Genomic DNA, 21,497 nt, shown 5'->3' with positions numbered 1-21,497 from the left:
CATTTTCTAATCAAAAGAAAAGGTAATCCAATCAAAGAAAGCACAACACAGAAAACAGTGTGGGCTGGAGCACAAGGAAGCAGAGAGACAGGAGGTTGGGGAAGTCATTGAGATGATGAGTGATGAAACAGTGAGAATTTTGGGGCGGGAGGGTTAGCAAAAATTACTCTCCTTAACAACGGAAGAAATACACCACAATGCAAAAAATACATAAAGAAGAAGAAAAAAAAGAATTGCCCGATAATCTCAGCTCCCTGACAATCAATTCCTAACACCTTGACATAGTTCTTTCCAATCTTTCTTCCTATACACACGCTTGTTTTTTCCTTCATCATTCTACAATGCCTAGAATGTTGTGGGCACTCAAACATTCATTGAACAAATAATGGATGGCCAGATGATGTCATTATAAAATAATTTTGTGTTTGGATTTGTTCATGTTCCATGAACTCTTATTATATGTATCTTCAGAAGTAGTTTTAATAGGCTTGGGTGATGAAATGGAAATTGTGGGTGAGGAGAAGGCATGGTCACAGAGGACTAAGGTGTCAAGTCTGGCTATTTAAAGGAACGGTGGTGACATTACTCATCAAGGGTGCCAGCAGAGCCATCTGATGAGGAAGCTGCTGGGTTCAGTGTGGGGGACTTGGAAGGGTGCACAGATGATCCCTACAGAGATGGGCAGCTCTCTATCTCCCTCAGGACTCCGGAAGCAGGTGGGGCCTCAGCAGGGAGGTGGTAACAGAGGAGGAGGAGGGGGAGGGTGGGAAGGGGGAGAAAGACAGGGAGGAAGGGGAGGAGGGAGAGGAGGGGGAGGAGGAGAAAGGGAGGAGGGGGAGGAGGAGGAGGAGGGGGAGGAGGGGGAGGGCGAAGAGGGGAAGAAGGGTGAGAGAGGACTGACAGTAGTACTGCCCAACTACGCGCCAGACAGTGTGTGAGAGCTTCCCACATGCTCCCTCCTCTAAGTGCCGCAGCTGTCCTATGAGATGGATAGTTGGTCCTATGAGATGATAGTCAAGCGCTCATCTGATAGCCCAGGACTGCAGGCCTAGTGATCTGCCCAGCCGCTCCACAGCAGAGCCAGGACTCACACCCATGAACTTGAGGCTCGTCCCACTAATTCTCTTACTAGAAGCTCAACATACACTCAAGTCCAGGGAGGAAGTGTCATAAGATGATTCAGTTTTGTAGCACCTGGTTTTTGCTCATAACTTCCAGAGACTGCCATCCCCCCCCCCCCAAAAGAAGAACGCTCCCTTTCTCTTCCAAAAACATACTTTGCATGTTTTCCAACTTACAATCATAGCCTGTTGAGTTTTCCCCCATGTTCCCGTGTGCAGGAGTCTTCCCTGCCACCAGGTAAGAAGCGCCAGATAACCATGTCCCCAAAGCACCAGCCCAACACTCCACAGACAGTCAGTGCTCAGCAAATGTTCTGGGGTAAAATCACCAACCCTCACTTGCCAGTCACCCCAGGCCAGTGGGATGCAGGTGGTGGCAGGTGCCAGGACACCCTGTGGCCCAGGTGAGGCAAAGCCAAGCCCTCTTGAAAGATGGTGGAACAGGTAAATTTGGTTGGATGGGCAGATTAATGTGAGGAAATCAGGCACATTTTCCTTTTCCTCATTGGCTTGGCATAAAACAGGGTCTGCAAATGGGTGGGTCCATGAGCCAAATTCAGCCCACTCATGTGTAATAGTTGGCTCATATGTGGCTTTAACTGGAATTAGTTACTGTATTTTAAAATGCGAAAGGGTTTCGCATAAAAATCTGGCTTTCTGCAAGCAGGCCCCTTTGCACAGGCCTACCCTTTTGTGTTTCCTACAGCTCTCCACCTCGTCCACCTCCCCAGGATGTCGTTGTCCACCCCCCTGACCCCCACCCCCACCCCGGGGCGGCCTCAGCTGAAGACCCTGCCTGGTGATGGGGGCGGGGACGGCGGAGTGATTCTGGGTCCAGCTCACCGTCCCCAGGAACCCCGCCGGGCCTCTACTCACCGGCACTCAGGGTGGTGAACTCCAGGAAGCGGTACTCATAGGACACGTCTATCTTGGTTTCCACCTGAGGCCTCTTCAGAGTGGAATAGATATTCCCAGGCCGTCTGTCGTCGCGTTTCTCCAACTTGTTCAATCCGCACCCCATCTCAGCAGCTGTCGGCGAAAGGGGGAAAAGGGGCAGGAGCACTGTTTGAGATTTCGTTCTTAAACACCACAGTACAAGAGAGACTCCACATTTCCCCAGAGAATACACCGAGGACCTCAGCCTCGAGGAAATCTAGAGTGTAACTCAATATATGGCCTGAACACCAGAGGACCCGAGCGCCACACCCAGGCCGGCCCGTTTCTGTGACGAGATCATTGCCAGCCATGCTGTGATTTCTGAAACGACCCCGAAAGCACACTGCTCTGCGCTTTCTCCGTAGCTGAGGAAAGTAATAATACCTCAGAGTGCCTCATACACTACGATCTGTGTATGCATATGATTTAAAAACGGGGCCTAAAAAGCAATACAGCGCCTTACGGGGACAGCCCATCTAACAAGAGAGAGAGAGAACGAGAGAGAGAGAGAGGTGTCACCTTCACCGTGGTTGCTAAGAGAAAATAATAAGTTGTTACAATTTCCCAACTCCAAAGTCCTTTCTACCCTCAACAGTAATTATTTAGACAGGAATTGATATTCAGAAAACACCTCTAAAAGGAGATGGTCGTTTTTTATGGGCCTTGTCAAAAGATCCCCCACACACACACACACACAACATTTTTTTCTTTTTTAGACCACACCACAGGAATAATACTATGCTTCCACAATCTTAGAGTCATTTTAGACCGAAAGAAAAACTGGCCGAACACTAATAAGCAGGGCTAAAGAAATGGGAAGCAGAAATCCACATGTATTATTAGAGTGAAGATGCATAGCTACAGTTTGAAAAGAACATGGGAAATGTTAAAATAATGTGCATATTAGGGTGGCTCAGCATCATCCATCTTCCAGGGGCTGAAAAACAATAGAAGTTCTCTGTTAATTGCGTAGAATGACATTCACCAAACGACTCTTTATCCCTGCCCCCCACCCCAGACTTCAGTGGAAGATATTTTCCTTTTGTGCACCGAACGTGACCAACACTTCCCCCCCCCCCCGCCCTGGGGTACGGGTTCTACCATCACAACATATTGCATGAAAATTTTAACTGGCCAAGAATATCACAAACAGAAATGTGGTAACCACTTCCTCTTAGAGATAAGAATTTCCTTTTGCTTGATCCATTCACAAGGTACCCAGCTTCCTAAGGCAATTTGGCAAGCTCCAGAAAAACAAACTGAACCTCCAAAACGGTGTGGGGGTGGGGTGGGTGGAAGAGTGGTGTAGTGACAACCAGGCTATACTTTTCAGTAATTAAAAAAAGTCTAGAAGGATGGATGAGAACAGGAAGGCTTAGTTATGCCTTAATAAGGGAACATTAGCGTCCAAAGGGCCAGAGCAGACATGATTTATGTGCAATCTGCATGAACTGATTACTTGTAAAATACTCCAGTTCTGCAGATTTAATAGCTGATTTGTACAGAGGCTGCCTATGTAACCGCTAAAAAGCAAGCCAGCTGGCATCTGCTTCCACAAGGCAGAAGAAAAGTGGACAGGGAAGGTTCCTAAGTACCAGGGACCAGGTCACCCTGGTGAGGTGAGCACTCGTTACCACTAGAACAGAACTGGAAATAACCCAGAGGCTCACCAAGTCACTCATTTCCTAAGAAGCACAAATGGGGATCTCCAAGCAGAAACCTCTTACTCAAAAATCCTCTCAGTCTTGCCATCCTGTTAGGTAAGTTCTAGCATTAGAGATTCATTCATTTGAAATCAGAATCGGTCTACCTCAGCATCTCCTTGAAAACCACAAATATCTCCATGGGAAGGGCAACAAACCAAGCCACAGGTAGCCACTAACACTTTAGTATGATTTAATTTCTTCTATATAGGGCAGGTTCCCGGACAGCAGAAAAAAAATAAAAGAGGAGAGGGTTACCGAGAGGAGTAAGAAAGACTTAGACAAGGCTGGGGTAGGTGGTGGTGGTGGCGGTGGTGGAGGTATGCCAAGGAGCATTAGAAAAACCCTCCTCATTTAAAACTCTGAGTTCAAGTTTTAATCAGACTGTCCCACACTTGAGGTCTCTGCCCAAGTTCACCCTGAAGTGCACTGTGCTTGTCTCACAGGATATGCTGTGGCTGTAGGCGAATCATCCATGTGGCCAGACACAGAAAAGATAAACAGTACCAAACAGGAACAAAACGGCAATAGCAGTGAATCCCTGGCGGGGAGGAGGGTAGTGTCTCAAACTTAAGAGAGTCAGTCATTTCCTTTGAAGTTCATTCTTTCATTCTCCCACTAACCCCCACGCTGTCACATAGAAAAGGTTTTTATAGCATTCCAAAAATATCTATATTCAGTCACTACTATGCTGAAACAAGTCACAGAAATGTACCTTACTAAAGGAGGAAAAATAAGACATAACAGTGCCTTACATGATTGTATGTAGAGTTTGGTAAACTTTACTATATTCACTATGGGAGGTTCCCAAACCATGCTCACACTGGAATCCAAGATGCTTGGGGCAAAGGTTGGGTATGCGCCCTTGAGAGGCGGGAAGAGTGAAGGGAACAGGCCTGCCCCATGCAGGCAAGACAATGTCTGGCGTGGCTACCCATTCTCTCATGTAGACATTCAGGTACATCTTCCTCAGGGGTCCAAGTCTCTAGCAAGGCGGATGGTAAGTGATACATGTGATAGTTTTTAAATGTGGCCCCCAAATCCTTTGACACTCCTGTCATTGAGGTGAGGGTTGATATCACCCCCTCTGATCCTGGGCTTCATAGATGCTTGACCAACAGCATCTGGTAGGATGACAGAGCTAGTTTCTGGATCCTGGACTTAAGAAACTGGGAGCGGCCCTGGCCGGTTGGCTCAGCGGTAGAGCGTCGGCCTGGCGTGCGGGGGACTCGGGTTCGATTCCCAGCCAGGGCACATAGGAGAAGCGCCCATTTGCTTCTCCACCCCCCTCCTTCCTCTCTGTCTCTCTCTTCCCCTCCCGCAGCCAAGGCTCCATTGGAGCAAAGATGGCCCGGACGCTGGGGATGGCTCCTTGGCCTCTGCCTCAGGCGCTAGAGTGGCTCTGGTCGCGGCAGAGCGACACCCCAGAGGGGCAGAGCATTGCCCCCTGGTGGGCAGAGCGTCACCCCTGGTGGGCGTGCCAGGTGGATCCCGGTTGGGCGCATGCGGGAGTCTGTCTGACTGTCTCTCCCCATTTCCAGCTTCAGAAAAATACAAAAAAATAAAAATAAAAAATAAAAAAATAAAAATAAAAAAAAAAGAAACTGGGAGCATCCACTGCCTGAATCTGGAACTCAGCCACCATGCCATGAGGAGGCCCAAGCAGCCCCCCAAAGAGAGGCCCATGTGGAGAGGAACTGAGAGCCAGCACTGACTTGCCAGCCACTTGGCCGGTGAGCCATCCTGGAAGTTGAGCCTCTGCCTCAGTTAAGCCACTGACACCACGTGGAGCAGAGACAAGCTGCTTCCATCAAGACCTATCAGAACTGAAGATTCCTCTGCAAAACATACCGCTATTACTGCTTTCAGCCTCTAAGTTTTAAGATGAGTCATCATGCAAATTGTAACTTATACCCCAAGTTTGCTCAAAATGACCATGGCCTGCCCCCTCCGGGATAGAGCACCAGTTGAGACTGGCTGCATTTAGATGTCCTGTTTTCGCCATTCATCCTTGGGAGGATATTTACATTGTTTCCAGTTTGGGTTGATGGACAGGGTGGCTATAAACATTCATGTAGAGGTTTTTATGAGGCTTAAATTTTCTTTTCTCTAGAGTAATACCTAGGAGTGGGATTGCTGGTTACAGGGTAAGGTGGGGTCCTGTTAATGAAAAATGATCCCCTTTACACACTCAGGGTGGCCAGATGTTGACCCACAGGAGGCATGGTGGGAGACGTCCTTTAGAAACCAACACATTGTTTGTCCCTCCACCCCCTGTTCACACCCGGCCACGAGCTCACTGAGTGAAATCATGAGCAGCATGCTATTCATGCTACTCCTTTTTCTTGCAGTTGTTTGTTTTTGTAAAGGACACATGCAAAGGTCATCTGTGTGTGATGAGGTTTTCCCAGTACCTTTCTACTGTCCATCCAACCCCTACGGCTCTGCCCCTCCAAATTCCTAGTCACTTCACAGGGACACCTAACGTAAATCAGGTTGCAAATTTTATGCGTGAGTTGATCGCTGGATTAGCTTTGATTATTTCACAGTCATTCAGGAGGCTTTTCCTTCTTTTTATATATTTGTCTTCCCAGAAGACACCCCTGCAGCTACATGCAGGCGTCTCTCTAGCACCACGGTACCAAGAAAAACCACCTAAGAGGTCTTCAGAGGCAGAGGAAAGAGAGGAGGTCTCTACCCCCTTTCTATGGTGAGATAGCAGGAAAAGAGCCAAAATACTTAGAGCTCCCTGGCAAAACTGGCTAAAATGAATTAGGAAATGGATGCTGTCTACGGAGGAAAATGTCATCACTGAGAGCTTCTGATACCCAACTGCAAGGAGAGGACATCAGACATTGCAAGTGGAAGCAGGAAGCAGAAACCCCCTCAAATGGTGACTTTCTGGAAAATCAACTCTTTCTGAATCAAATCTAGAATGGGGTGTGTCTTTGGCATATGGTGGACAAGCTTCATGCAGAAACTGTCAGCTCCATGAGGGAGAGAACTTATGTTCCAAATTCACAGATTCATTCATTCAACGTGCATTTGTTAAGGTTTGCCTTGAGTCGGGTGCTTGATTAGGAAAGACAGTAATAGGAAGACCAGGCCCTGATCTCAAGGAGATGGCAGGTGAAAGGAGAAGAAAGACAATGAGCAGACAGGTGCACATGGTGCAGTGAGGCTGGCTCGTCCAGATGTCTGGGCAAAGGGCAGGGCGTTCAGAGAAAACTGCTGCAGTAGTAACACAGACCCCATCACCACAGGCTCGGTTCCAGGGGACGCTGACCAGCAATGCGGTACGATACCCCATGTCATTTTAAATGTTGAAATGAAAATTTCTCCATTTTAAAAGGATTTCTAAGCCCTGGACAGGTAGCTCAGTTGGTTAGAGCATTGTCCTGATACGCCAAGGTTGTGGGTTTGATCCCCACTGAGGGCACACACAGGAAAATAAGTGGAACAACACATCGATGTTTCTCTCTCTAAAAAAAACCAGGGATTTCTATTTTGTTTTTGAAATGCTTTCCAAGATGCCCATAAGACACTGGAAAAAAACTACTTCAGAAATAATCGCCTCCTTAAAAGATGATTTTTTTCGGCTAGGGTTTATAAAAACCTGAGTTTAAAGGTTCATTTTTTTCTATCAACTAGCACGTACGCATTTAAATAATGGGGGCAATAAATGTAGTTATATTTTCAAATACAAATTAGTTTCATTAAGAGCAAGCCCTCATTTGCCACACTCGCTGCTAATCTGAGGCAAACTGTAAAGCTAATTTTAACAATGGCCAACAGCTCATAGCAAGCAGCCAGAGACAGGCAATTACGGGCAATGATGCTGGATGAGCGGGCGAGCTCGCTTTTTATTTCTACGCTCACATCCCCCAACTGAAGACTGGAGTGCATTTATTACATCATTTAGTCACCCAAAGGAAGAACGGATGGTCCAAATTAAAAATATTTTGCAAAATAGGGCTGTCCCTCTCCACCCAGAAATGTAAACGAAAACATCAAAGTTCAGTCGACTATTCAGATGGTGTCAAATCTTGATTTGATGCCAAGTAGGAAAACCGCCTCGGAATCATTATTATTGTACGATGCCACTTTTAAATGTCTCGGTGTATAACTGTATATAACAACCCACCAGTGTATATAACAACCCACCTTCTTTTTTTTAACTGGCAGGACACAGACCATGATGTTCACAGAACTTTCCTCTGGCTCACGAGGTTGCGAGTGACATTCTCTTTACGGTATTCTCTATTTCTCAAGTTTTCTATTGTGCCTGCATTATTTTCCTAGTTGAAAACCAGAAGGGGGTATCATGGTGAGTCTCCAAGATGGCCCTCAGTAGTCCTACTGGCTGTTCATGAGAGGTTCCCTCCAGAGGCGGATTTAACGGCAGGCACACTGGGTGTGCGCCCTGGGCCCCGACTTCTGAAGGGCCCCGCAAAACTCCAACTTTACCTTTTTTCCAATGACACCAAGTTTGGTTTCATATGTGCAATTTTAACATTAACAGTACATAATTTTTTTTATTTATTTAAAAATATGGGTAACGTGTATTTTTATTTTCCCTGTCTTTCTCTCTCTCTCTCTCTCTCTCTCTCTCTCTCTCTCTCTCTCTCTCTTTTTAAGGGGCCCAATATTTCCTTCTGCACCTGGGGCCTCAACCGACCTGAATCAGCCTCTGGCTCCCTCCCACACTGAATGGGGCTGACCTCCTTAGCCGGTAGGATATTGCAGAAATGAGGAGTGTGATTGCCAAGGCTAGGTTCTACGAGATGCATGAGTTCTACCTTGGTTTGGGAGCAGCCAGCGGCCGTATTATAAGGGTGCTCTATCAATCCTATGAAGAAGTCCCCAGGGCAGGGCACTGAGGCCTCTCTCTGCCCAACAGCCACTACTGACTAACTCAGCACCTACGTGGAAGCAGATCCTTCAGCGCCAGCATGGCCTTCTGCCCCGCTGACATCTTAACCACCCCCAGCCTCACGAGAGACCCTGAGTCGGAACCACCCAGGGAAGCTGCTCCTGGGTTTCTAACTCACAGAAGCCCTGGCAGATAATAAATGTGCATTGTTGTTTTCACTGTCAAGCCTGGGGGTAATTTGTTACATGGCAGAAGATAAGGAACACAAAGGGCATTTATTTACATTATCGAAAGAAATGTTTGCTTACCCTTCCCCCACCCACATCTCCCTGGATTTCTTACACAGACTACTTCTCTGCATGACAACCACCCTCAACTCAAAACAGCCCTCTCTTGGGGCACCTTGCTAGTCAAAGGGAGGTTCTCAGACCAGTAGCACTGGCATCCCTGGGGGCCTGTCAGACATGCAGAACTCAGGCACCACCCGGGGTCTGGGAATCGGAATCTACTTTTTAATCAGTGATTCATTAAAATCTGAATCACAGTAAAGTCTGAGAAACCCGAGCTCCGGCAGCGGTTCTCAATCTTGGTTGCACAATGGAACCCTCTGGAGAGCTATTTTAAAGTCCTGATGCCCAGGCATTGGGGGGTGAGGGCCAGGCAGCAGTATTTGGTAAGGCCCCCTGAGTGTTTCTAACTGGCAGCCAGAGTGGAGAATCAACGCTTTAGGAGCGAGCCCAGTTCTCTTCCCGACTCCTCAGCCCCTCTGATCTCCCATAAGGCAGGCCTCGGCGGGGCCCGGGATCTTTCTTCAGCCTCTTCACTAGGGCTGAGAACCATGGTCTAGAGCAGGGGTCCCCAAACTTTTTACACAGGGGGCCAGTTCACTGTCCCTCAGACTGTTGGAGGGCCGGACTATAAAAAAACTATGAACAAATCCCTATGCACACTGCACATATCTTATTTTAAAGTAAAAAAACAAAACGGGAACAAATACAATATTTAAAATAAAGAACAAGTAAATTTAAATCAACAAACTGACCAGTATTTCAATGGGAACTGTGGGCCTGCTTTTGGCTAATGAGATGGTCAATGTGCTCCTCTCACTGACCACCAGTGAAAGAGGTGCCCCTTCCGGAAGTGCGGTGGGGGCCGGATACACGGCCTCAGGGGGCCGCATGTGGCCCACGGGCCGTAGTTTGGGGACCCCTGGTCTAGCAGAACCTGGCTCTGCTGAGTGCCGCGGGTCCACACCCCCAACTCCTGAGTCTCTGTACCTCCGACCCTCCCTTCCCGGAGTCTCTGCAAGCCCCCAAACACAGGTATGCCCCGAAATCTCTATCCCCAGCCCTCCTCCTGTTGCTCTCCTAAAATTATTTTTATTGTAAACCACTGACAACATATAGATAAAGACAGAAAATGAGACCTCTCTGTACCCAGCACCTAGGATTTCACAAGTGCTTACATTTTACATGATTGGCTTCTCAACTTTGTTTTTGAAGAAATACGGCCATTTGGATGTGGCCCTTCATGATCTTTCCTTTCTCCCCTCTCCTTCTGTCCCTGAGCTTACTTATTTTTCAGTCCCCATGTCACACCCGGAACCAGACACAGCAAAGGTTCCGAGGCTCCAGTGGGAGCCGACATGCACACGGCTCCCTCAGAGTCTCTGCACACGGGTCACAGCACTCCCAGACAAGAACCAGTGCCTACGGCTCTGTTCGGTAAGCAGTCCTGCCCAAACAACTGAATAATTACATCCAAACAACTTAGGAGCTTTTTGAAAAAAACAGAACACATAAATGGAAAGAAGAAAAATCTTTCCCCTTCATTCTTAAATTACCACATTTAGGTACTTGTGGGATGTGTGCATCTGCTGAACGCAGAACAGCTTCTTAACCCTCAGAGTCATCGTTCCCTGCTCCACGCTGGTTTTCCTAGCAGCCACCCAAAATCCAGCTCTGCAAAGACACGGCATCATTGAGAGGAACGTGGTGCCGTCTAATCCTGTTAGTGCGACCGGCCTCAAGCTAGTAGTGAGAGTGGTCTCTAACATGTCAAGTACCACTCTTTCCCTCAGAGACGATAACCATCCATGCCCCTATCCCAGCCAACCGTGAGCTTCCTGTAGTGCCTCAGGGTGCCTGAGTACAGAGTTAGGGAACCTCCAACACCTGGGATTGTTGCATATGCTGAGAAAGTTCCAGGACTGCATCGTCTCCCCCTGGGCTACCTCATCCCTTCTCGCTGGCCTCACTTTCCCTGTAGTAGGTGAGAACTCTCCAGTCTCTCCCAGTCTGTTTTCTCTCCACCTCTAGGAAGGTATGCACAAGGACCTGTTTGAGTGTACTCATCTGGAACTTTCCAGGAACTTCTGGATGAATATGCCCCAAGGAGAACCCAACATTTTCCCTAACAAGCCTGTTCTTCCTCCCGCGTTTCTTGTTTCTGTGGGTGGTACCACTGCTCTCGTAATATCCAGGCTCAGAATGGCAGGGATGAGCCTGCTCCCGCCACGGTCCTCACCCTGCTCTGGCCAGCTGCTGAGAGCTGGTGGGTGCTTTCAACTCCACAGCTTCGTTCTCCGGGCCAACTCCACGTCAGGACACTGCAAAGCCTTCCTCGCACGTAGCTTCCCTTGGTCTCCCGTCCTTAGGATTCCTACTCCTGGCGGTAGCCGGATTAACCATTCTGCCTCACACAAGTGGCCCAGAGAGCAGAAGTCACATTTGCCGCCAGCCTGGAGTCCTGACCTGCACGGAACCTCACCCCAGCCTCCCGGCCTCCCAGTCCCCCCTTCCACTGTCCCCTTCCTGTCTGTTTGAGTCAGGCCGGACTACACCAGTGCCATCTCTTTATACACCAAGTGCCTCCATTCACCATTCCTCTGCCTCCACGGGATACTCCAGCTGACACTCCTTCCCCTTCCACCTTGACCCTCCATGTTAGGGTTTTCCAGGAAAACAAATTCTGTAGGAAACAGAGTGTGTGTGTGTGTGTGTGTGTGTGTGTGTGTGTGTGTGTGTGTGTGTGTGTTGTGCGCATGCGCGTGCGCGCCTGCCTGCACACAGAGAAGGTAGGGCAGAACTGTTTTAGGGAACTGGCTCGTGGGATTCCGGGGGCAGTCAGGTTGGCAATGTGCAGGGCAGGCCGGGCCACAGAGACAGGAAGGGTCGAAGTTGCAGAATTGAGTCCTAAGGCGGTTTGGATGCAGAATTCCTTTGGGAGACCTCAGTCTTTCCTCTTAAGTCCCTCAACCAACTGGATGAGGCCCACCCATGTTGTGGAGGATAATCTACTGTACTCAAAAGTCTACCGGATGAAATATTAATCACACCTAAAAAAAAGTTAATACCCTGCAGCAACACCTAGATTGGTGTTTGACCAAAAACTGGGTGCCACAGCGTAGCCAAGCTGACACATAAAATACATCACACCTTCCTTTATTGAGCACTTAGTACATGCAAGGCACTGTTCTAAATGCTGGGGATACCAAGGGAAACAAGAGACAAAATAATAATAATAGTAATAATAATAATAATAATAGCAACCCTGCTCTCATAGACCTTGCCTTCAGGAGCAGAGAAACACACAACAGAAAAGTCAATAAATAAAGTTCAACTTTAAAAGCATGTCAAATAAAGAAAAATAAGGCAGGCAAGAGGGATAGTCAGTATAGGGAAAGATAGTGCCATTTTTTTTTAAAGGGTGACCAGGGAAGGCTTCACCCAGAGGTGACATTAAGCAAAATCCTAAAGAAGTTGGCGGGGGCGGGGGGGGGGGGAGGGCAGGGCAAGAGGGATGGTGAGCAGGCAAGGTGGCAGCAAGTGCGCACAGACCGGAGGGCTCCGGGCCCTGGCTGGCGCAGAGGGGCAGGCGAGGGAGCACACGAAGTGAGAGGCGTGGGGGCAGACTGCGTGGCGCGTGGGGGGCAGACTGCGTGGCACGTGCAGAGAGCCTGGTAAGGGCCTTGGCTTCACCCTGAGTGACGCAGAGGGTTTCAACAGCGAGGAGACATGATCACTCTGGCCATCGGGAGGAGAGGGGACACCAGACGATGATGAGGCGCGAGCAGCAAATTCTGGCTATGTTTTGAAGGTTAAAAGTGGGGTTTATTGGTGGGCTGGACCTAGGGCATAAAAAAGGAGGGCATCCCAGACACCTTAAGGATGTGTGACCTGAGCAACTGGAAGATGTGGAGTGGCCGCCTTCTGAGGTGGCCTGGCTCGGGGAGAAAGCTGGGCCCAGAAGACAGGCGTTTGTCTTCCTAACCCTGGACGGGTTAACTCCACCCCAGGGGAGGTGCAGGCTAGGCAGCTGGGCGGCGCGTCTGCAGTGCCAGGGAGAGCTCTGCAGCTTTCAGTCACGCCTCATTCTCCTAAGTGACAGCAAATGTCTCAAAGACAACGATGACATCCTCCTCGTCCCCATCAGCAGCTGCCCCAATAGATACACGAGGAGGAGGAAAGACGCTTATTATCCGGTGAAGGGTGGAAAAGGGCCTTTGGACTATTTGCCTGTCACTCTCAAGTTCACCTTTTTTTTTTTTTTTTTTTAAGTTCACCTTCTTAACAGCAGAGCACAGAGGTTGTGCGCAAAGTCTCTGCAACCGGGTTCAAATCCCAGTGTCTCTACCTCAAGGAAGCAATTGAACCTCAGTTTTCTCAACTATAAAATGGGGATAATTGCGAATCTACCTGTAAGGTAAGGATTAAATAAGTTAGTATCTAACAGGGCTTAGAAAAGCTCAAGCACATAGAAACAGCAATACGGTATAAATGCTATCTATCATAGGTACTGTTAGTAGCATGACTTATTATCCATGATAAAGATTCCTCTTAATATGCCTATACCCACAATTACACCACACTGAAAAGGGTGCTTATCAGGTGTCCCAAAACACCAGGAAAATCCCCAAAATGACTCCTCTGAGGTAATGAAGTGTTTAAATGAACAGTCTGATTCCTTGTATTTGGTATTTCTGAAATTTGGTCAAACACGATATAGTCACGTTCCATTAACCAGAGGCCATGATTAACCTAATAGCTTTCCATCCAGCTTGATGGATAATGTCTATTACAACAATTTCTCCAAATCTGAAGAATTTAGAAGATATTCCATAAAACCTGAACGGTTCCTCAAAAACTATTTCCTCAGAGTGAAATACAAAGTAGGAAGTCTCAACACACACACACACACACACACACACACACACACACCAGTGGAAACTGACGATCCTCTGCAAAGAAGAGATGCTGACAATCAAGGGGTCTGCCTAGGGAACAGCAGAATAGGACAGTTTCGTGGTAAAAAGCCAAAGAAAGCCATCAGTGAAGTGCAGCTGGCTTCCTGGTTGAAAAAGTGTGGAAACAGCTAACACCGTTATTACAAAGTACCTTAAAAGTTGGTCGGTACCGAACAAGCTGAGCAAAACATAGCTGACATTGACTGTGCGCCTCTGGCTGGTCCCAGTTCCCTGCACCTGAAGGCTGGTGGAGCCTTTCCTTCCTTGGAACCTGATTGCGGACTAGTGTACAACACAGGGAAGGAGAAAGCCAGGCCACAAACACCCCCCCCCCTTGTCCCATATAACCAGGACACAGAAACTGCCAGCCACTAGTGCTCCCTACACTGCAGGGACGACAGCCCACTCCAGGAATACCCCAAAATGAAGCCCGTAAGTGCCCCCAAATAGTGTCTCCTCCATCTCAGCCTTGGCAGGTAGCCATCACGCATAGAATGCGACCTGATTTTCTTGCTCTTTGGTTCTGGCCCCGCTGAGAGCGATTCTTCTTCCTGAATTCAGCCCAGGTGGGGAGTAAGCCAGACAAATGCATATTTAAAAGCTGAACCGAATTCTTATTTGGAGAGCAAGGAATTAACAGGGCTCAAGCAGTGGCCACGGCTCGCCTGCTGTACCGATCTTTTCAGAGAAAGCATCTTGGTAAAATATGCAATGATAATAACGAAAGCCCCTTTGTGGGCCCAGGAGAAAGAAAAAACCCTCAAATTTACGTTAAAAACTGAATATGAATGAGAGGAAAGATCACACACACACACACACACACACACACACACACACACGAACACACAACCTTTAAAAGGTAAACATAAAAAAAAAATCTGGCTAAATTTATTTCTTTGTCAGTAAAGAATAGCCTAAGCCTTAGCCATTGTGTTGCCAATTATTAAACTGAAAGAAAAAAAGAGAAATGCTTACTATAGAGTAGCATTACCAAACAAACGCCAGCGACGATGAAAACAGTCTAGATCTGTGCTGTCCAACTCAGCAGCCAATAACCACATGTTGAGCACTTGGAAGGCGGCTAGCGTGGCTGTGGAACTGAGGGTTTTTTTTTTATCTGATTTCATTTTAGTTCATTTACATTTAAATGTGAATAGCTACAGGTAGCTAGTGGCTACTGTATGGGGCAGCTCAGCCACAGACACTCAAACCCAACAGCTGGCAACGGCTTTCATTTCCTACAGTAAAACGACAATTGTAACCAACCAATAATATCTTAAATTGTCACCAAAATTAGTACCTCTATACAGGCCCCAGCTGCCCGAAACTCAGCAAGCTTAAAACCAAACCAAACAAACCAAAAAAAAAACAGACTAAAGACAGTGACAGGTGTGCCGTTTCTTTTTTTCTTGTTTTATTTTCTATTGATTGATATTTTTTTTTCTGAGAAAGATTTAGGGGAGACGGGGTGGGGGGCGAGAGAGAGACCTGGAACACTGATCTATTCTTCCACCTAATCACGCATTCATTGGTTGATTCCTGTATGTGCCCCAACCAGGGACTGAACCCGCAACCATGGCATATCCGATGATGCTCCAACCACCTGAAACACCTGGCCAGGGTCCGGCGTGGCATTTCTTGCGACTTTGTTCTGCCTATCCAGTTTACATTTCTATTATACTATGGCTTTGTGTATTCGGAAATCCATGCGTGTAGACGGAATATGCATTTGCGAAGCCAGAAGGTCACGTCTCAGCCCTTAAATCAGGGGTCTCAAACTCAACTCAGCATGTGGGCCGCAGAGCAAGATCACAGCCCTTTGGCGGGCCGCACTAGGTCTACAAAAGGCAACTGTTACGCAACACTTTTCTCACTGCAGTTGAAAACAAAAAAAAAATCAGTACAACAAGCACAATCGTACATGCAGTTTACTCAGTGTCACAAAATGACCAGAAACTGTAGTTCGCATCACAACTGCTGTTAACTAAGCTAATATCTAGCTAGGATGCTAGAGAAATGAAAAATACAAGTAGGCCCCTAGGCTTACTTAATTTTATCCAAAATATTTTGAGCTTCGTGGATTAGTCTGCGGGCCGCACAAAATTGTTCGGCGGGCCGCGAGTTTGAGACCCCTGCCTTAAAGTCTGGGAAATATGAAAATGTGAACTTAGTGCAAGTTCCTTAACCTCGCTAAGTTTCAGCTTCCTCGAGGATAAAGAGCAGATAATAATAGTGCCTGCCTCTCATGAGGATTCAAGCCAGAGAAACCCATCAGGTAAAGTGCCTAACAGGACCTGGCAAAGAGGAAATGCTTGGCAAGTGGTTGCGGTAATTATTATTTTGTTAATAAACAGTAGTAAACTCTGTAATAAAATATGAACGGTGCTACGACAATGAAAGTTTACAATCAGCAAAGTCTTCCTGGGCCCTACCGCTTTGAACCTGTTTCCCAGGCTATGGGAAAGTGGCATCTGATAAAACAGGTCTGGGGCCCCAGCGTCCCAGCACTCACTGTCAAACTCCAGAGAGGCAGTCACCTAGCTGGGTACCATGAGTCCCAAGAATTGTTCAGCCAACGTTTAATGCGCCCCTACTCAGTGGTAGGCACGTACTAGGCTGTGCATGAGAACAGTCCCCAGAGTATGTCTCAAGACTTTACAATATCTGCAAAGGCTGGTCCCCATTGAGACACCTCAGAAAGATGCAAACATGTCATCCGGGGCCCCCTCACAGGCAGGGGGGCTCAGTTCTGGTTTCCCGGCTCAGCCAAGCCCATGTTCAGCGGCTGGCCCACAGAGAGGGACCAAAGTGTAAGGGGACCTGAGTGGAACCAGTCCATTTGCTCAGCTAGGACAATAAGGGGAGTGCTGACAGGTCATGTTTTCACTGACAGGCCAAACCACTTCAACAGGAAAGCTGTTTTCAGGGCCTTCCAAAAGCCAAATCCGATCTTCCTCACAAAGCAAACACTGCCCCTTTCAACAGCCAGCTGCCCAAGCTGGTGAAATCCGACAGGATGCTCCACCAAGTTCACATCAACTGGACCAATGTGCCAGAAATCCCCCGGGAGTTTCTAAGCAGGAGTTCAGTAGAATTCTGTGGGTTGGGGGGTTATTTTTCTTTATACAGAAAGCACTCAGTCCATTTTCTTTCACAACCAAATGTACATTCCCCGACGGAATCCCCTTCTCTGAAGATCTCTAAAATAAAATATTCATCTGATCACCTGTAATAATTTAAGTGTAAACCCATTTACGGCAGAGCTGGGGATTTCTCACAGCTCCTCCACCTATGGAAACATGTTCTAGAACATCTCAGGTGGTCCCAAGTTCTGGGTCTTCTGGCCCCGTAAGAACACAAATAAAACAACCCATGCTCTTGACTTGGGGACAGAAAAATAAGACTGTAGTATCTGGAATCTCATACTTGTCTTCTTTGCTGGTGGGAATGTAAAATAATATAAGCATGTTGGGAAAAGGTCTGGCTGTTTTTTAGAAGGTTCTATCATCCACCATTTCCAATCCTATGCATTTACCCACAAGAAATGAGAATGTATGTCCCTAAGAGCAGTGGTCCCCAACCTCCGGGCCGCGGACCGGTACCGGTCCGTGGGCCATTTGGTACCGGTCCGCAGAGAAAGAATAAATAACTTACATTGTTTTCGTTTTATTTATATTTAAGTCTGAACGATGTTTTATTTTTAAAAAATGACCAGATTCCCTCTGTTACATCCATCTAAGACTCACTCTTGACGCTTGTCTTGGTCACATGATACATTTATCTGTCCCACCCTAAAGGCCGGTCGTGAAAATATTTTCTGACATTAAACCGGTCCGTGGCCCAAAATAGGTTGGAGACCACTGCCTAAGAGGACTTATATACAAATATTCATAGCAGCTTTATTGACAATACCCCCCCCCCAAAAAAAAAAACCCAAAACTGGGACTAAGTCATGTGGTGTCCATCAACAAAGGGATATAGAAACAAACTGTGGCGTTGACATGACCTGGAATATAACTCAGCAATCAAGAAAAAGACCAAATGACTGAACATTCAACACAAATGAATGTCAAAAACATGCTGAGTGTGGCCCTGGCGGATGGGTTAGGGGATAGAGCATCGGCATGGCGCATGGAGGTCCCAGGTTCAATTCCTGGTCAGGACACAGGGCACAGTGTACATTCCCCTATGGCATTCCCTTCTCTGAAGATCTCTAAAAACAAAATATTTGTCTGATCATCTGTAATCATTTTAAGTGTAAACCCATTTACGGCAGAGCTGGGATTTCTCAGTGCTCCCCTCTCCCATTTATAGATTTCTCTCTACCCTCCCCTCTCCCCCTTCTCTCCCTCTTTCCCTCCCTCCCTCCCAAAGCCAGTGGCTCAACCTGTTAAGCTTGGCCCCAGGCACTGAGAATTGCTGGGTTGGTCCGAGCAATCAGCCTCAGGTGCTAAAAATAGCTTAGTATTTGAGCATGGGCCTCAGTATCTCAGTTGGGGCACAGGTGGAATTCTGACTTACTATCTCCCCTCCTCTCACCTAAAACAAACAAACAAACAAACAAACAAACAAAACATGCTGAGTGAAAGAAGCTTGACTGTAGAATCCCACTTACATAAAGTTCAAGAATGTGTTAAAGAAATCTAGAGAGAGAAACAATCAAAGCAGTGGCTGCCACTGAACGGGTGGGGACAGGGACTGACTGGGAATGGGAATGAGGGAACTTTCTGGGGCGATGGTAATATTCTTTCTTGATAGGGAATAGGGTTATACACATAGGTGTCATAATCTATCAAAGCATTATGCAAATGTTATTCTCAAGATCTGTGCGTTTCACTGAATGTATATAAATTTTATCTTAAGAAAATCATGAACATATATTAAACTCTAAATAATAAAATGAGTGCTGAAACGTTCAGGAGGGACCTGTATCAATGCCTGTAATTTACTTTAAAATGAATAAAACAGTAAGCTGGACTGATGATGGCTACAGGGATGAATAGATGGGGAGACGTGTAATTAAATTTATATAGCAAGATTAAACACTCTTGGGTGTGAGTATTGAGATGGTCACGGCTTTTACAACTTTTCTGCATTTTCTAAATTGAGATGGGCAGGGGAGAGAGGCACAGTGCCTTCTCCTTAGCCCACCACATTAGAAATTCGACAAGGCACCCATGCCCACCAAGCCGTGGCTTCTCATCCTTTCAGTTCTGCTGAAAAGTGAAGACTGCAAGAACATGAGTAGCTTTACCGGAACTCACATCACTCATGCCAAAGACTGTCTGCCTGTTTCCCTATAGACAAAGCAATTATTTGAACGTAAGCCAAAAATTCCTTCTCAAGAGGGAGAAAACGGACACACTGACTTGTATTCCCAATTTGTTCTCTTTCAATTCCTGCAGCAAACCCATTAGCTAACTGCACAACACTACACTTCCATTTGCCCCACGTCCATGGAGCCCAAAGACAAAGAAAAAACAACCCCAACGACCTGTTGTTATTCAAGTGTAGCCGGAGGATGACAACCAGCTCTCTCAGGCCAGATACCCCACTGACAGCAAAAGAGGATGCAGAGCTTGCCTGAGGTTAGAGTGATATCACTGAGGTTAGCACACACACACACACCAAGAGCCCCAAACAGCTTGTTGCTTAATCCCTCTGTGAGGTTTGGTGACCTCTGAGGTCACTTGAACTTAGTAGGGAATTCAGCTGTTCAGAGGTACAAATTAGGAATCCCGGTGGCTAGGGACACGTGGGGTGAATAGCGGCGCCCTACCCACGGCCCAGAGGTCGCTCACATTACGCCCGCCCGCCTTCCTTCCTGGCAGGGCCTCACTTATCCTGAGATGACACACAATGGCAGGGGCTGGAAGAGCCTAGCCTGACTGCCAGCCCAGCATCTGAAAACAGCTGTACCAATTACATGAAGAGACTGTTGCTGGAAACCAGGGCAATCACTCAAATATAAGGATTTGTGCCAGACTTTAAAAAAAATACTTTTTGTTTGTTTGTTTGTTTTTAAGCCTCCTAACAAACTCACTGACACCACCCAGCGTCTCCGGGAACTACCCACAAGCACACAGAGCGACCCGGCGTGCGCAACAGGGAGGCACCAGGGAGCGCGCCGCCTGGACCTAGCACCTTGGCCTCCACACTGTTCTCGCTGCCAAAGACAGCGATACCCTAAGTGAAGGGCAAAAGCCCTGGCCCGGGAGGAGGGTGTATATGCCTGACAACTGGGTTTCCTGAAATATACCTCGCTTCCACCCCACCCTGGCGTCCCTTGAGCGTAAAAAAGTGGGTTAAGCCGAGGGAAGGAACCCCCTTACAATGGGAAAATGCCCTTTCTCGGCGCCGGGGACTCCCAGCGCCCCAAGTCTCTGAGGTTCCAGTGGCTGAGGCGCTTCCTCTGAACGTGCGGCACCTCTGCTCCCATCCATCCATCATTCCTGCCCCCAGAGTAAAAGCCACCTCCTAGGGCGCACGCAGAAGGGCAGCCGAGGCAGCCCGGAGCCGCCTCCACCCTACCCCACTCCACCCCACCTCACCTACTCTCCCTCCCGAATCTGGACTCCGAAGCCAGCTCCCGCCTGTCCCTGCTTTGCAGAGGACCCCCTGCAGCCGTGTCCTAGACCCACCTGTAGCCTGGAGGCTTCCTCTTTGCTTCCTTCCTCGGCGCCCCCGAGACTGCAAATCCCACGATCCCCAACAGACTGCTCTGGGGTGCCTCTCTGTACAGCGCGCCGGGGATTTTTTTTTTTTTTTTTCAAAAAAGTTGGCCCAAGACTGCTATGCCTGCCCCATGGTTCGGACCTGACCCCATCCAAACTCAAGCCAGAGGTGCCGGGTAGGGAGAGTGGGGACTGTGGCGGGGGCGGAGGGGGGGTGAGAGGAGGGGCCTTCTGGCAGCCCCAGCTCCGGCAACCTGCAGGGAGGCGCCGCGCGAGACTCCCTCAGTCCACCCGGGTCCTGGTCCGCGGGTTCAAATGGAGGGGCTACACCCCAAGTCCTCCCGCGCGCCCACCTACCGTTCGGGACTAGTAGAGGAGAAGGCGCGGGTGCGGGCTCCCTGAGACAGTGTGTTCCGTCCCGGGAGGAAAGTTTGTGCCATGCAGAGGAGGCGGCGGCGCAGAAAAGGCGTGGGCACCAGTGGGTGGGGGCGGGGGGGCGGCGCCGCGCGTTCGTGTGTCTGTCCCTCCGGCTATCAGTGCGTCCGACGGCGCCCGCGGCCACCGCGCTCCCGCTCGCTGCGCCCTGCTCCCGGCGCGCTCCGGCTCCAGTCCCGACGCGCCCCCGCCGCCGCCGCCGCCGCTGCGCGTCCGCCAGCTACACTTCCTCTTCCTCTGAACTCATGTGCAAAATATGCTGCGCTGCATCTTCTGGGGAAGGCTTGCTGCCCCTAAAAGCCGCCGCGGTAGCAGCGGGCCTGCCCCGCGCCCCCTCCTTGCTCCGCGCCGCTGCCTCCCCGCAGCGGGCAACCTGCTTGCGGCACACGCTGTCACCTAGCCAGCGACTCGGCACACGCTGTCACCTAGCCAGCGACTCGCGGTGCTTCTCCGCGCAGAGGTCCGCAGCTCACGCACCCACCCTCTCTCCTCCTCCTAACCAAGGCTGTG

At 48.5% G+C, this 21,497-nt stretch overlaps 1 protein-coding gene across 3 annotated transcripts in view; it reads right to left on the bottom strand.

Annotated features, from left to right (window-relative positions):
- The window catches only part of RFTN1 (raftlin, lipid raft linker 1), a 207,607-nt gene extending 186,415 nt beyond the window's left edge, over window positions 1–21,192 (bottom strand). The window contains exons 1-2 of one of the 3 annotated variants that reach the window (XM_066351294.1): window positions 20,910–21,192; window positions 1,998–2,150 (exon numbers count right to left, since the gene is read on the bottom strand). In XM_066351294.1, coding sequence (XP_066207391.1) covers window positions 1,998–2,142 — 145 coding nt within the window. In that variant the 5' untranslated portion in view covers window positions 2,143–2,150; window positions 20,910–21,192. Of the gene's footprint in view, window positions 1–1,997; window positions 2,151–20,519; window positions 20,710–20,909 lie in introns of those variants that run through there. The other 2 variants (XM_066351293.1, XM_066351292.1) reach the window with 2 other exon arrangements.
- Between the last annotated feature and the right edge of the window lie 305 nt (window positions 21,193–21,497).

Source organism: Saccopteryx leptura, chromosome 10 (genome assembly GCF_036850995.1).
Source record: "Saccopteryx leptura isolate mSacLep1 chromosome 10, mSacLep1_pri_phased_curated, whole genome shotgun sequence".
Classification (NCBI taxonomy): Eukaryota; Metazoa; Chordata; class Mammalia; order Chiroptera; family Emballonuridae; genus Saccopteryx; species Saccopteryx leptura.
This window is presented reverse-complemented; position numbering and strand designations above follow the sequence as displayed.